The sequence below is a fragment of the Gobius niger genome, assembly GCF_951799975.1.
Source record: "Gobius niger genome assembly, chromosome: 14".
Lineage (NCBI taxonomy): Eukaryota > Metazoa > Chordata > Actinopteri > Gobiiformes > Gobiidae > Gobius > Gobius niger.
Genome location: NC_136865.1, coordinates 2,934,820 through 2,950,438, shown reverse-complemented (window position 1 = coordinate 2,950,438; position 15,619 = coordinate 2,934,820). Strand labels below are relative to the sequence as shown.

Sequence of the window (15,619 nt, the reverse complement as noted above, 5' to 3'; positions counted from 1 at the left end):
TTGGTCATGAATCATGGCTACATTTCCAGACGTTTATAAAAACGGAATAGAAATGAACTGAAAGGCCAAATGGAAACAACATCCTACTGCAAATAATTAAAAAAAATCCTCTGTTTTGTACTAATTTGTAAACGAGTAGTTTCAGATAACATCTAATTAAGAACTATATAAGCATATATGTCGACTAAATTTACAATATATCGAAAGAAAGGATTTGAACTGAATGTTTGCTTAAACAGGTGTGGCCAGTGTCCCCGAGTCTGAGGAGGGGAGCGGTGTCTCTGTGAAGACTGAAGACGGAGGGACATGGACCCCTCCACTGCAAAACATCCAGACTGTCCCTCTGCCTCCTGCAGGGGGCGCTGTTCTCCGACACTCCCACACTAAAGAGGAGCGGCTGGCTCAGGACGTATGGACAGGTGTGCTCACTTTACTCGGGTGCAGTGGAAAGGCTCTGTGCACGGACTGACCGGCTGCATTCTCCAGGTTCAGAGCTTCAGAATGAGACTAGCACGGCCATATTCTCTGAGCTTCAGTTTGTGTTTTAAATTGGTTTCAGCCTAAGCAGGGATCGGTTCAGTATCGGATATTTGGAACCGATGCCTGATACTGTATTTTTTTCCCTGGCTCGGCTGTAGAAGCGCTATATAAGACTAATGCATTATATCTGATACCAGTGTCGGATCAGCACATCCCTAATATAAAGTTTAAAGCCGTACTAAGTAATGTGTTAACCTTAATAAACCCTTTTCCTGTGGGGGTGATACAAGTGTTTATGGGATGATTGGAGGGTCTTTCATCTCCCCCTGGTGTCTCTGGCCAGAAAACCATGTTTGCAACTTGACTGCCACCGGACCGGAGCCACCAATACACACTAATGTAATCACGAAGAAGAAGCTATCTGCGGGCTAGCGCCACTTAAACAGTATTTACAGCCAAGTTTGAGTGAAAAAAATTATTTCCATTGTGTAATTGGATGCACAGTAACCCTCTCTCCCTTCGCCTTTTCTGTCAGCGTAGTATTTACTCTCCAAGACAATTAATAAGTTATAAAATCGTAACTTGCTACGACACCTGCAGTTGCGCTTATGGCCTCTAGGGGCAAGAGTTACTTAGTACTGCTTTAAAAGTTGATTCATATCAACTAAACAAAAATAAGAAATTTTACTTTTCATTTTTCAGAGGCACACAGTGCATTGTAGTGAAATGTATGATGTATATCCTTATATAAAGAGGAATATCACGATAACAATATAACAATTAAAAAAAGAAGGAAAAAAATCTATTTTAAAAGAAAAACAAAAAAATCATTTGTGCCTGCAACACAACTGCAGATTTTATACACCAGTATCTAACTTGATTGGGTGATGCCTTTTCTTCCCTCCAGACGAGGAGCTGGATTTGAACCGAACCCTGGACTGTGCTTTCCCTCTGTGTCCACCGGGGGGCGCCGCGCCGCACCAGGACTCACCGGGGAAAGTGCGTAAACGACGGGGCGACGGCCTGTCTCAGAAACGACCGCACCAATGCCCCCTCTGCGGCCTCAGGTAAAACACTTGACACTAACTCGAACCCCCAGAGCGGTGTTGAAAGCTGACGCTGTGGTCCGCCTTAGGTTCCAGTCCCACTTTAACCTGGAGACACACCTGCGCATCCACACGGGGGAGAGGCCCTTCAGCTGCCCCGTCTGCCAGAAGACGTTCAACCGCAAGGACAGCATGGCCAACCACATGAAGATCCACCTGGGGGAGACCTTCTGCTGCTCCGAGTGCGGCAAGCGCTACAGCGACAAGTCCAACCTGCGGCGCCACGCCCTGTCCATGCACGCCGGCAAAGGCCACCTGAGCAGGCCCGCGGACGAGGCACACCACGCCGCCACATGACACGCTCCCACCCTTTCACAGGAAAGTCCCAAGGTTTCCTCATCATTGTCCGTCACACTCACTGAATCCGTGACGTAAAACCTCCATTCCGGATGATGGTCGATGGTTTCAAAAAGGGGGTGCGAGGAGATCTTGATTTGTTAGTTTTGTGTATCCAAGTCTTTCCAAACTTTCCTGACACATTTACAACATCCCATTTCTTCACAGACTTCAGGGAGCAACACCGTCGCGCTCATGTAAGCCACAAGCACCTAGTGGCTAGTTCACCATGGCTAAAGAGGCTTTAGAAGTGGACACTAGAGGATGACCATGTGCTGGGACAAAATCAGCCTGAATGTGCATCTTCAAAGCTACATTTTAAAATATTGACAGGGACTGTTTCTGTCGGGAGCGGGACGGGAAGATTTTTCTTTGCACATCACGCTGGGATTGAGATGGGACAGGAAGTTTTTTGTGGGAGTGCGACAGGAGTCATTTCCCATTTAACTGCGTTCATGTGGTGAAAGTGTCTGCGCCACAAATGCAGGACTTAGTAAAGAACAGGAAAAGCGTTTATGAGGACGGTTTCTGACAAATACATCAATTAAGAGAACAGCTGCTACAAAGCAGCAAACAGGTATGTGAAGCTGCTGGTGCCTCTGGAGTCTCCCGAACATCAAGGTGTAGGACCCTCCAGAGGCTGCAGTTGTGCATAAACCTTCTATCCAGCCTCCCCTAAACTGTTCATTGAAGCTGATGAACAGAAACGGCTGCAGTGGCTCAGAAATACATGAAGACTCATTTTCAAACAGTCTTGTTCACTGATGAGGCCGTGTGACCCTGGATGGTCAGATGGATGGAGTAGTGGATGGTTGGTGAATGGCCACCATGCAGCACCAAATACTGCATCTCTTTAAAGGACTGACCCGCGGGAAGAGAAGGAAACCTTTTGCGGTGTAGAGGTTTTATCTATTTAAACATTTTGTAATGAGAGCTAATTCGTGTGCCTATAAGGTTTAGGAGGGTCCTTGAGCGCGTGGTGCCGATGGCTGAGAGTATTTTCTACCCTCCACCACGTTAAGGTGGCAGCTCCAGGACGGGAACTTGTGGTTTTCGTCGCCAAAGTAAGGACCAGAAAACATCTGTGGTTTAGTTCCTCGTCAAGGCGACGCTGAAACACTCGGAGCAGCTTTGACTGATACACGACTCGCAGTGAAGCACTTTTTGAAAGCTTCACTTTTTGACCAGCAGTTAGCGAAACAAAATGCTTCAGGAATCTCCAATTCTCTTTCCTCTGATGAAATGCAAATCTTAATTAATTAAATCTGTGCCCATTTCTTCTCACATGCCCAAAAGAATCCATTTTTTAGACGATAATATAAAAGCTAGGCCAATCGCAAGGCTATATAAGTGAACGCAAAAATAAAACATGTGTCATGAGTAAGATTACAAACCAGTATGGTTATTTCAGATGAGTGTTTTCTTTGTCCTGCAGGGCGCTTAGACCCTTCAGTGATGTGCTGTGTGCCCCGTGCCTCCATGTGTTGGAGGGATACATTAAAACTTCTCTTTATCAGTACAAAGACAATGTTGTGTGTGTGCAAGATAAAGCCAAAGTCAAAGATTTAAATCAGATTCACCGTCCTTCTTAATCTGAAATAATCCAAGTACTCATGAAGACAGCACTGTGCGTTTTGTCAACACCAATCTTTTCAAAAAATAAACTGTTATGAGCATTCCTGATCAATTGCACTGTGTATTTTTTAAGATGTATTTTTGTGTGTGGATAAGGTAACCAATAAGCAGCAGTGGCGTAAAATGGTGGCTTTCCTGTGGTGTCTGTGCATCAGGGGTGCATCGCCAGACAAAATATCACAAATGATATTTAGTCTGGAGACCACCAATTCATTTTCTCACAGTAGAGGTGTGGTTTACGATGGTCCAGAGCTGTTTAAATCGTGCCATCGTATGACGTACCTGCTGTAAACTTTCGAGCTAAACTATTTAGAACACGGTCTAAAGCTTGATCAAAATATGGAGTCGCTGCTATCATGCTGGATTAAAAAACATGACAGCAGCTGCCGTCCCTCCTCGTTCTGTGATTGGTTCCCAAATCCATACGAACATTTCGGCCATGGTCCCCAGACTGTTGTGCTGTTCAAAATGATCGGAGCGCACACAGCAGCCTGGGTATAATAATATAAGTATAGTAATATGCTCGCTCAGTACTTTGGCCTCTCGCTGACCTTTAAAGTTGTTTGTCCAAGATGCCTGTAAATGGAGAAGTGCCAATTGCACATGACTTGGCAAGAGGGGAAATAGTAGCATAGCTTGCATAAACAGCACACCGGACAAGAAAAAGTGAACAGAAACTTTACTAGACAGTGCTAGTTTCAAACACTATGGAACCCCATAATACAATGGAACCCCATCATTTTTATATGTTTAAAGTTGATCATTGTTGTGATCAAGTGTCTAATACTTCCCACCACTGAGCAAAAGAACTGGGTCTAATTCATCAGTGTTTAGTGTCTCATTTTACATTTCTCTTGTGGTATTTTGGTATTACAGTTTTCAACATCTCTCTGCTTGGTCTAAAACAACAACGCAGAGGGCAACAATAGTGATTCTTTTCCAATTCATGACATGCAAAGGGACATAGCGATATTTGTTATCATTTTGATGATTATGGCTCAGTTTGTAAAAACCCCAAATGAAAAAAATCTCATAAAAAAAATTATGACAAAAAAATATCTGCCTGAAAAAGTAATAAACTTGCTAACAAAAAATAGCAGATTTGTGAGGGGAAATAATTGAGCTGAAAAAATCAAAGATGTTTCGGTTATGAGCATAACTTTTTAAGCCTCCAAAATAAAAGCAGCTGAACTCTATACTTCGAGTGGTGATACTAACTAGCCCTAGTACAAATAACCAATGTTGACAAGTTTATTTTTTGCTTTTTTTCTCATAAATTAGCTTCTTTTTTTTTTTTCAGGCAAGTCTGGCAAATTTTCAACTTTTTTCCCCTCACAAATCTGCTGTTTCTAGCAAATTTAGGACTTTTTTCGTGCAGATTTTTTCTCACAAATTTGCATGTTTCAAAATTTGCTACTTTTCCCCCTCATACTTCTGTACAAGGTTATGAACGTGACAGGTGTAGCCTATATTTTTCTTTGAAGTCGAACCGGAAGTGACGGCGGAAGTGAAATGCAAAGGCGCCGACTTTACAAAATGGCGGCATAAACAGCCCGCGACTCCAACAAAAACACTCACACTCATCATCAGTTCTCGAGTTGCGTTTATCTGTTTATATTTTTGACAGATACACGTGTCGGCCCAGCCCCGGGCAGCGGCTCGGGTCTGAAACAGGACGTTCACGGGGCTTGAAGTGGAAGTGGAAGAGTAAAATGTGTCGTGTCCCGGTGCTGCTCAGGGAGCTGGTGAAGCAGAGGCTGGAGGCGGCGGCGGAGGAGATCTTTGAGCTTTTGGAGAAAACCATCTCAGAATATGAGGAGCGTCTCGTCTCTACGTACGAGCAGAGACTCCAGGGGGCGCTCTACACCCCGGCGCCAGGTACCGTGTTTCAACATCGTCGTCAGAGCAGCGTATTCAGATGTGAGGGGAGGCGAGACGCACTGCATGTGGCGTCATGACGTCGACAGCCTAGCAACCGCATAGCAACAGGGCAAAAAGAGTGGCAATTCTAATGTCTTTCTTTGATTTGCCAGTCAATTTCCAATAAACTGCTAGAGATTGTGTCAGTCTTTCACAGGCCTGGGTACTGTTCGTTTTTTTTAGACACCAGTACTTTAACGGCACTTGGTTTTCGATACCGATACCTGAACACTTTTTTCGAGACCTACACTTAAAGAGGGGGTATTCTGCTTTTTTCAATCACACAGCACCAGTCTATATCACACTACAATGATGACAAACCTTCTGTTGGTCTGTAAATGCAGTAAATTAGAATAACTGCCTTGTATAAAATGTCTCTCTCAAAATGGCTGTAGTGAATGTCTTGAAATAGGCCTCTGTCTCTTTAAGAACCTCTGACCCTTTAGACACGCCCCCTCCACACGCTGTCTGTGGCATCAGTGGGGAGGGGGTTCTGCTGAGGAGCAGTGGTCGGTTACTCGGCTGGTGACGAAAGCTCGGAGGCGTCTCCAGGAGGTGGGGGCGTTCCTAGGAGGACTCAGGCAAACCTATCCCTAAAATGGCCGCCATCAGAGTTTTTACAGATGACTCAAAAATACGTGAATGTGCCAAGGCAACACTTCAGGTATGTTTTTAATGAGGGAATGACAGAATAACATGATGGAAAGCTGGAAAAAGTCGATTTTGCATAATACCCCCCCTTTAATATTTGTCGTCTAGAATTAGAAAACAGAACAATAATGTTTAGAATATATTCAATTTTACAATATCGGGTTCATCTCCAATGTCGAGAAATGTATGGAAAAATTGGGGTTAATTTGAAGAAATTGTGGCAAAAAAACATAAAATACATTGGGCAAACTTTCCAGACAGAAACTGGCATCAGAACTGCTTTCGACACCTGTAACACCTACATTATTGTATCAATACCATACTTGTATTGATTAACGGTACCTGCCCCAGTCTGTTTGACTCTTTTAAGCACAAACAAAGAAAGTCAAGTCCATATTGTGTCCTTACTAACAGTCAGATTGACCGCAGATTGTCCACTAAGTGACAAATCGCCTCTTGAAGCTCGCCGTTAGCATGTAATAATAAATAATATAAATGGCCTACACTTGTGTTACACTTTACAAGAGTTGGCAACAAAAAAAGGTACGTGAACACAATAAAATAGAGCTATAGCTCAGAGAGTCCATGATGTGCCGTTAAAGTCCTGTTGAGTCCACGTTTAAGCCTGATTTAGTCTGCTCTTTGCAGTGCTCCCAGAGCTGACCCCTGAGCTGACCCCTGAGCTGACCCCTGAGCTGACCCCTGAGCTGACCCCTGAGGTGCCACACATTGTGGCTGTTCAGACTCTGAGTGGTGAGTTTAACGGCTGAGATGTTGTCACATGTTGTCCAGTTGACTGTGGAGCGTCTGTTTGTTTTGTAGCTGAGGGCCAGGTCTCTGAGGAGCCTCCAGAGCCGGAGCGGATTCAGATCATCAACAGTATGTGACAGCTTTCAGGTTTTCCTCTTATTTAACCTAGGACGGTGCAATGGAATGTTATGGAGTGTTGACTTCTTCTGTCATTTCCTTTGTCCAATAGTGAAGTGAACTAACATAACATCTCAAACATGTAATCAGAGACAGTTATGTTGTAGTAACAGATCAGTCCAGCGGGCCGGAGCCCTCACACAGATCCATCATTCCCCAACAACATGACTTAACTCTGATGAGAATATGACAGTTCTCGGTTCAAAAGAACTATTGCAGTGGGATACTCATTAGGGGAGCTGATCCAGGTGTTTTGAGAGTATCAGATCTTGAATCTGCTGCGGCTCCTGCTCAATGCTATCGCTAAGCTACTCCAGCTAAACAGTCCCTGAGGATGTTCAGCAGCTGCTAAACATGACGACAGAGAAAGGTTCCTTGTTACTTTGCAGAGCTTCATTTAGCTTTTACAGAGGAGACTCAGACAGAGTGTGATCCACAGCCGGGATGAGGCGCTCTGAGGGTCACACTCACTGTACAATACTGAGCCATGTGCTCTGATACAGGCCATAACATAAGCTGTACACCTGCAAGGCCTTTAGTTCAGATCACGCTGAAACTATCATCTCTGCTGCTGTTTATGAAGAGGCTTAAAATGCTGCAATTATAAAGCTGTTTTAGTTTGAATGTAAAATGCCCATTTTAGCTTTTTTATTCTAACATTACCTTCTCATTTAAAATTCAAAGCTAAATCAAGAACGTTTTTATAAAGCGGCCTGTACGAGACGCCAAATGGTGAAGCTACTGTCATGTACAAGAGGTCACAATTTATTTTTCTAAGGATCTAATATAGAAAATATATGATTGACCCTCCTAAATAAACAAATACTTATTCAAAGTAGTGTATGTAAAAGTACGTGTAACGTGTCATTTCAATCACAATATCGTAGAAGAAAAACTGAATCTTTTTACGAAATAGTGACGTACAGGGACTTGGATAATGTGATTACTGCGTTGGAAATAGCGTCACGTCAGATTACTCGTTATTGAAAAGCTGGTCAGATTAGAGGAGAGCACCTCGAGGATCAAACGGGAGCTGCTTGTGTGTTGGGATATTTGTGAGTTTGAGAAGTATCATCTGACAGACTGAACGCAGGAGGAGAAGACTCCAGCTACTAAAGTCTGATCTCTTCAGCTGATCTTGGTCCGCTCAAAGCTGCACATGAGCATGAGTTTGTGTAAACTGGGCATTCCTCATTTGAAAGCTAAGAACCTCCTGTGGAGACTGCACTGATGGTGGCCGGGACTTAATCGGGGACAGGAGCGAGGAAGTTTCTTTCCAAACAGGTTTAAACTATGGAAGAGTGGAGACACAGACACACAAAACTCTTCAACCTCTTAATCCCCACCTGAACTCAGCACTTTTTCCTCAGTTTGGCTTTTCTCAAATCTAAAAACTTCTAGCGTCAAAATAGCAACAAAAATGACAAACAAAAACTTGAAAAAAGCTACAAAAGAGTTACAGAAAAGTGATGAAAATGCGACAACAATTCATGAAAATAAAAAACAATTATTATCAACAATCTCCAATTTTCCATAATTATTCATTGCTAATAGGCAAAAAACAGCCTCCTTCTCTCCATGGGAAAGCCAGGGGGTCCACACGCTCGGAAAAATAACAGACCAAAACGGACTAAGAGAAATCATAGACTTGCAGGAAAATCTCACATTACCTGCAACGTCATTTTTTTTAAACTTGCAAATACGAGCAGCTCTGCGTGCCCATGGCGTCCCGTGGGGATGTCGTTTAGAAAACCATCCCCTCTTCACCACAGGGAAAAAAACAATGGCCTTGTTTCAGATCTCTGTACACTTGTCACTAAAGCCTCTTACAAACAATTACCTACTGAACACTTGTGGAAAACAGAGCTAAAAGATCACTCTGAGTGGAACTGGACAAGTATTTGGTCCAATGTGTCTCTGTCTTCGAGAAACCCAAACCACCAAATGATCCACTACAAGTTCATTCATGGGGCTTCTCTCTATCCTAGGAGATTGCACCTGATGAAACTTAAGGACAATCCTTGTTGTGACTTCTGTTCAGACAAGGTCATTGGGACTTTCCTTCACATGGTGTGGGAGTGTCCCCAGGTTCACTGTTTGTGGGAAAATGTTGCTGGTGCTTTGTCAAACCTAATGGAAAGAGAATTGCCCCACACTCAGAGGTTCCTCTTACTGAATGAGACTTCCAATCTTAAATGAAATATCAATGAACGCCGCCAAATTCTAGCTGGTCTCACAGCTGCTAAACAGATGACAGCATGTGGATGGAAACTTAGACAAGCCCTGAGTGTGGAGCAACGTCTCTCATCGTTTAAAGACATTGTCCAGTTGGAGCTCTCAGCAGCTCGGATCCACGGCGCCAAAAGCCAAAATATCTCATGTTGGTCAAACCTGTTACACAAAATGCAGCTACTGTATGAAACCTGATGCTTTGATTGTAGTACAGTACATAATTATATGTATTACAAATACAGTATAAATGTTGCATAACTATGTGTATCCAAAGCTATTTGTGTAGATGTCACTGACGGAGGAAATGAGCAAATATGTTTGTTCTGTCTATCACTCTTGTCTACCAGTGGTGTTTGATCAATTCTTTTTTGTTTTTGTTACCATGCCTGGACAGTAGGGGTGGGACATGTGGGGTGTGAGTGAATGTGTGAGTGTGTAGTATCTATGTGTGGTGTTGTTTGTTTATGGTTTATTTGGTAGGGACAGTGCAAGTTAATGAACAAGCCACACCGGATTGTAGCCTTTGGCTAATTTTCATCCGTCGTCCCCAGGCCCTCCTGGCCTATTGTACATGTTTTTAGTGGTAGGGGAAACCGGAGTACCCGGAGGAAACCTACGCAGACACGGGGAGAACATGCAAACTCCACACAGAAAGGCCCCGTCCTTGGTGGGAATCGAACCCGGACCTTCTAGCTGTGAAGCACAAGCACTAACCGCTGTGCTACCGTGCCGCCTTGTCTTACTGTATCTTTATTTCCTTAAATTATACAGTGCCTCTCGAAAGTATTCATACACCTTGAACTTTTGCACATTTTGTCATGTTTACAACCCTAAACATAAAGATATTATTTAGATTTTTTTACTGAACGTTCACACACAAGTAACAGACAACTGTGAAGTGAAAGCAAAATGATACATGATTCTGTTATTTATCAAAAAATAGAAAACCGAAAAGTGGGGCTTGCATAAGTATTCATACAGCATTTTCTGAGTGCATTAAGTTGCCTTTATAACATTCCTAATGACTCCAGAATGTTCACTCCTTGGCCTAACGGTTAAACAGAGGCCACCTGTGTGTAATCTACTCTCAGTATAATTTCAGCTGTTCTTTCAGGCCCTCAGAGCTGTGGTCGGAGTGTGTTGGTCACTAAACAACATCATGAAGGTCAACTATAAAAAATCTGTGCTGCATGTGGAATTGTTATGTAAACCTGATAACCCGCACAACTCAATAAAAACTTGATCACAAAAAAGAAAATGCGACAACAATGCCAGAAAATGTTCCGTTGAGATGAGTCTTGTAGGTCTGAGCTTTGAAATGAGGCGCTACTCTGGCCTATAGCATGTGAGATTTTAGATTTGAGTAAAGCCGAACCGGAGTAAATGCACTTGGTTAAGGCGGGGGTTAGGAAGTTAAAACAAAACTTTTGACTCATCCATCAGTAAAGCAGCTATTTCAATAATCCATGAGCTGTGGATGAATGGATTATTGTGAGTATTGTGATAATCCTGTTTCTCTTTTACCCCAGGCCAAGGCCCGGTGAAGGAGGAGCAGCTTCTGGTGAGCATCGCCCAAACGCTGGTCAAAGAAGAGCCGGCCGCTGCTGTCATCAACGCCCCCTTACCCTGCGACTGGGTCAAAGAGGAGCTGCCCGAGAGCAAAGCTTTAACGCTGCTCTTCATCAAGCAGGAGCCCACGGAGCAGAGCATCACCCCGCCCCTGATACCCCAGGACCAAGACTTCAACCCCAATCCCGACCCGGAGGAGCACATTCAAGAGCAGAACGCCCACCAGGACCCGACTCCGGCCCAGAACCAGCCCCAGGTTTTGCCCCAGGACTTTGAGGAGGAGGACGACAATGTGGAGTGGGAGTTCGAGGGACTTTCACCTCCGAGACCAAGTCCAGATGAAACGGAGAACTCGTCTGAAGAAGAGGAGGCCTTCCCGCCGGACCACCCCCCGAAACTGCTGCGAGTCCCTGTCCCCCCAACGCTGAATTCAGGCCAAAAATCGGGCGACAGTGTCAAGCGGGCGAGTGCTTTAGCGACCAACGACGTAACCACCGAGGACTCTTCCAACCCCAGCGACAGCGAGCGGACGACCGCCAAAACGCCAAGGATCTACTTGGAAAAACTGGTAGAGAAACGGTTCTCCGAAAGCTCGGCTCAGAACAAGGACCTGCGGATCATCAGCAACAACGTGAGGAAGACGTTCAACATCGGAGCGAGGGCGGAGGCGGACCAGGCGGATACCGGGAGGAAGCCGAAACGCAAGCGCAGCAGCAGGAGAAAGAGCGGCAAAACCCCGAAGGAGAGCAGCGGCAAAGCGAGTCAGGCGTGCGCCGTCTGCAAGAGGAGCTTCGACACGCAGAACAAGCTGGCGTCGCACATGAAAGCCCACAACGAGAGCTCGCCGTGCCCGGTCTGCGGCAAACTGTTCAAGCAAAAGAGCCTCCTGGTCAGACACATGAGGACGCACCGGAGCGAGCCGCCCAAACGGGACGCCGCGGAGACAACGGGCAAGAAACGCAAAGCCAGAGCAACCGGAGAGAGCGCGCTGCTGTCCAGAAAGAGGAGGAGGGACGAGCAGGGGGGCGACACGGACCCGGACCACACCGAAGACTCCTCTGACGATTCCTGAAACCCGGCTCTGGGAACGGACTCTCAGCGGGAGAGGGTAACGTGGGCCGGACAGAAGGCCACAGCCCCCCCCGCACCTGCACAGTTTAGCGTTATGACAGACGTTTGCAAAAGATCATGCACTTATTGAAATCTTCACATATGCTTTCCCCAGTCACCTGCAGCGTCTGGCCTGAAGACTAAATGAAGGCACTATCGATGTTGGAAAAATCTGTAGCGTCGACATGAACATCCCAGGACAGATTCCCGTTCTTCGGTTGGTTTTTGTAATGAAACACTGTGAAATAGTGTCTAAACTGTATGTTTTTTAAAATCTGTTTTTAAAGTTCATATTTACCTTTTCGTCCAAATCGGCAGGAACATTTTGGTGACGTTTTTTACACCTCTCGTCCAGTGATGAGTTACACTTTTGTGTTAGTTTTGTTTCCATTTGCTTTTGGAATGTGTGAAGCTGTTATTTATTTGAATTGTTCTGTTTGTCAAAATCCTCCAGAACGGTGGCTCAGCTGGTGCGTCACAACAACCCCAAATCAAAAACAAACTCTAAATTCAGTACGTCTCCCCAGACTCCATTGATCTGGTTAACTCTCCAAACATCGGCAAAAGCATTTTCATTGATCATATTGCGACCCGCCAGAAGCACCGCCCCCTGTTCTTACACCAATGTGTTTTTGGAAATACCAACTTCTGATTTTTAGCCTGACGTTTGTGGCTCAAATTGAGGCATGAATGCAATTTAAATTGTTTATTCTTCATTAAACAAATCCATAAAAATATGTTGATTGTTTTTCATTTATATATTCAGTCCCGGTGAAAGATGGATGGATCAAATCAGGGAAACGTTTGCTTTTTGGAAATGTCTTTGTCGTTTGTCATCACAGTTGTAGAAATGTATCAGCACCTTTAACACTGAGGTGGAGGTCAACTGAAAAGTTTATGGTAACTATGGTAACTGCAGATTTTTTTTGTCATAGTTTTGAGTTAATATCTCAGTCATTCCTGGGAGAATCCACGTGAAACAAAAACCGTCTCAACGTTCATTATCTCCTCAGTCCGCACATGCAACCTAATGTTCTCATAAAGCATCCAAAAGGGGACGATATTAGAAAACATGAGCGTGATGTTTGTGAATCCAATCACTGTCAAATATTGATGTGGAAAACCAATTGCTCATTTTCGTTTTGGAGATTTCTTACAAATATGGTATTTCTCAGTTTTGGTGGACCCTGCCCCCCACCTGACATTATGACATCACATTTTAAATCGTGAACGCCGCCTACTGAAATATACTTCTAGAACATGAAGGCACCCTGTAGATACAGATACAGCATGTCTGGAATCGCCCACATAGGTTATGCTTGAAAACAATTTAGAGAAAAATCTGAATTCAACAAATGCTGAATTCTGAATATAGTTTTCTACTAAGTAAAGATACAAAGACACGGGGAGGAGCAAAGTGGTTCAGCAGCCCATAAATACATAAAAAACGAAGAATGCTAAGATGATGCTTCAACTTAGCATCAACTTCTACTGGACGATCTGCTGTGAATAAACATCCGTATGGATTTGACTTTATTTGTATGTGTATTTGTGTGTTGTATTATTTGTGTGTGATAAAGAAGTTTATGTTTTGCCAGAAAATGGTTAAAAAGAGTGAAAAATTGTGTTTCCCAAAAGATTCTATTTTCCCCCTCTGCGAGGCCACGCCCCCTTCTATGACGAGATGGCATCTCATAGAAGGGGGCGTGGCCCTCATTTATCACAAACAAATAAAGTCAAGTCTAAATCGGGTCCATATGGATGTTTATTCACAGCAGATTGTTCATTAGAAGCGAAAAAAGAAAAAAAAAACAGCAGTCATAGTTAGCGCTAGCTAGCATTAGCATTAGCACGATCCTCGTTTGTTTTTGTATTTATGGGCTGTGGAACCACTTTGCTCCTCTCCATGTCGTTGTATCTTTGCTTAGTAGGAAGCTGCATTCATAATTCAGCATTTGTTAAAGTATTTTTTGAATAACTACAGAAAGTTTTTTCCCCCTGAACTGTTTTCAAACATGACCATTTATAATATATGGGCGATTCCAGAGACGCCGTCTGTATCTATGCATGATGTCATTGCTCCACCTCCAATTCACTATAATGGGATTTATCTGATTGTAACCGGCTGTAGAGCCGACTACAGGCTCTGTCTAAACATCTGATCACAAAGAAATATTGCTTTAACTCTGGAGTTCCATTAGTGAAGCTTTTCTGGCATTATTTAACTAATTGTTTTTTTTTCCATACACAATGAAGGCTAGTTAAAAATATGTTCATTTACCGTGAGAAATGGTGAGATATTTTATTTTAATTAGGGGTAAAACAGTGGGACTTTTCTCTGTTGTTTCAGCAGGAGATTCAGATAGATTTGTGTTTTTGCTGTGTTTCTCAGTTTGGACCCGGAAGAGATGAAGATGTCATACTTGACAAACTTATTAGCATTAGCCTCACTGGCCAATCACAAGATGGCCGCCACATTTGCCATGACAATGAACGCCACACCCGATCGAGAGAGTTTTTTTTTTTTTTTTTAAAGATCTTTCGTTATTCAGAACAGTGTGTTTTGGTCTGAAGTCCTAATTGCTCCATGGGACAGGCACTTGTCCTCCATCAGGGGCGGACTGGCCACATGTCCATTCTGGAGGAGCACAGAGGGGCCACTGGCTCTCGGGCCACCGGTCTGGCCTCTCACTTTATCTTACCCTTACCCCCAAGCGAAACCGAGCTTTACCCAAATCTAAAAGCTTAAAAGAAAAGCATCCAAAAACCAAAATGTGCTGGAAAAGCAACAAAAAAGTGACAAAAACACAACAAAATGTGACGAAAATGTGACGACAAAGCAATGAAAAAAGCGATGAAAAAACAACAACATGAAAAACCCCCCACCCCGAAAAACAAGAGACGAAAACACAACGAAAAAGTGACGAAAACACAACGAAAAAGTGACGAAAACACGCCAAAAAGCCACAAAAAAGTAATGAAAAAGCAACAAAAACATGACAAAAATGCAGCGACAACGTGACAAAAAGCTACCGTCACTTTTCTAGATTTGAGCTTTCAAATGAGGCGTTACAGTGTCGCTCTCCAGTCAAGAAGCCTTTTGATTTGGGTAAAGCCGATCTGGAGAAAATGCTCTCGGTTAAGGCGGGGGGTAAGAGGTTAAAATATGTATGTAATTTGGGCCAGGCTGACCAGAGTCCAGGGCTGTTCTTCAGTCCCAGTCCAGCCCCTGTATTCCATCCCTACCGGCCCAGTTCAGACCTTCAAAAAGGCGATGAGACAGACGGGTGTTTGCGTCTTGCTTTATTGATGCGTATGAAAATATATTACACTGAACCTCCACTTTTGCCTCAGAACAAAGTAAGAACACGAAACTCACAAGAACAGAAGGTGCGTCTTTGACTCTGGTTTTGATCCTCCATAAAGTGCGAAACACCACAAAGCAAGCCGAGGCTGTCCGTTCTTTTCCCAAAACAGACACAAAACCATGCAAACTGTACAAATCCAAAACAAATCCAGAGCTGAACGTGGTACGGAGGCTCTTTGAGGACAAAACACTGCGGTTCAGTTCATGCCCCCGGGAACCAAACGTGACATTTGTACAATTGGTGGAAGTTTCGAAAAGCAAATGTACATAGAAAGGAATAGTACGT

The 15,619-nt window shown here is 43.8% G+C and overlaps 3 protein-coding genes across 3 annotated transcripts in view; all 3 read left to right on the top strand.

Annotated features, from left to right (window-relative positions):
- The window catches only part of LOC306973624 (uncharacterized protein), a 198,781-nt gene that overhangs the window by 170,241 nt on the left and 12,921 nt on the right, over positions 1 to 15,619 (top strand). The window lies entirely within an intron of this gene.
- LOC306973429 (uncharacterized protein) lies at positions 7 to 2,346 on the top strand (the record flags this gene model as incomplete). Its single annotated transcript, XM_079570352.1, has 4 exons — positions 7 to 31; positions 240 to 419; positions 1,388 to 1,547; positions 1,616 to 2,346. 4 exons carry the CDS (start codon positions 7 to 9, stop codon positions 1,881 to 1,883), a joined length of 633 nt encoding a protein of 210 aa, XP_079426478.1. The 3' UTR covers positions 1,884 to 2,346.
- Positions 5,182 to 11,928, top strand: LOC306973428 (uncharacterized protein; the record flags this gene model as incomplete). The annotated part of the gene is made up of 3 exons (XM_079570351.1): positions 5,182 to 5,435; positions 6,786 to 6,881; positions 10,817 to 11,928. Exons 1-3 carry the CDS (start codon positions 5,270 to 5,272, stop codon positions 11,926 to 11,928), a joined length of 1,374 nt encoding a protein of 457 aa, XP_079426477.1. The 5' UTR covers positions 5,182 to 5,269.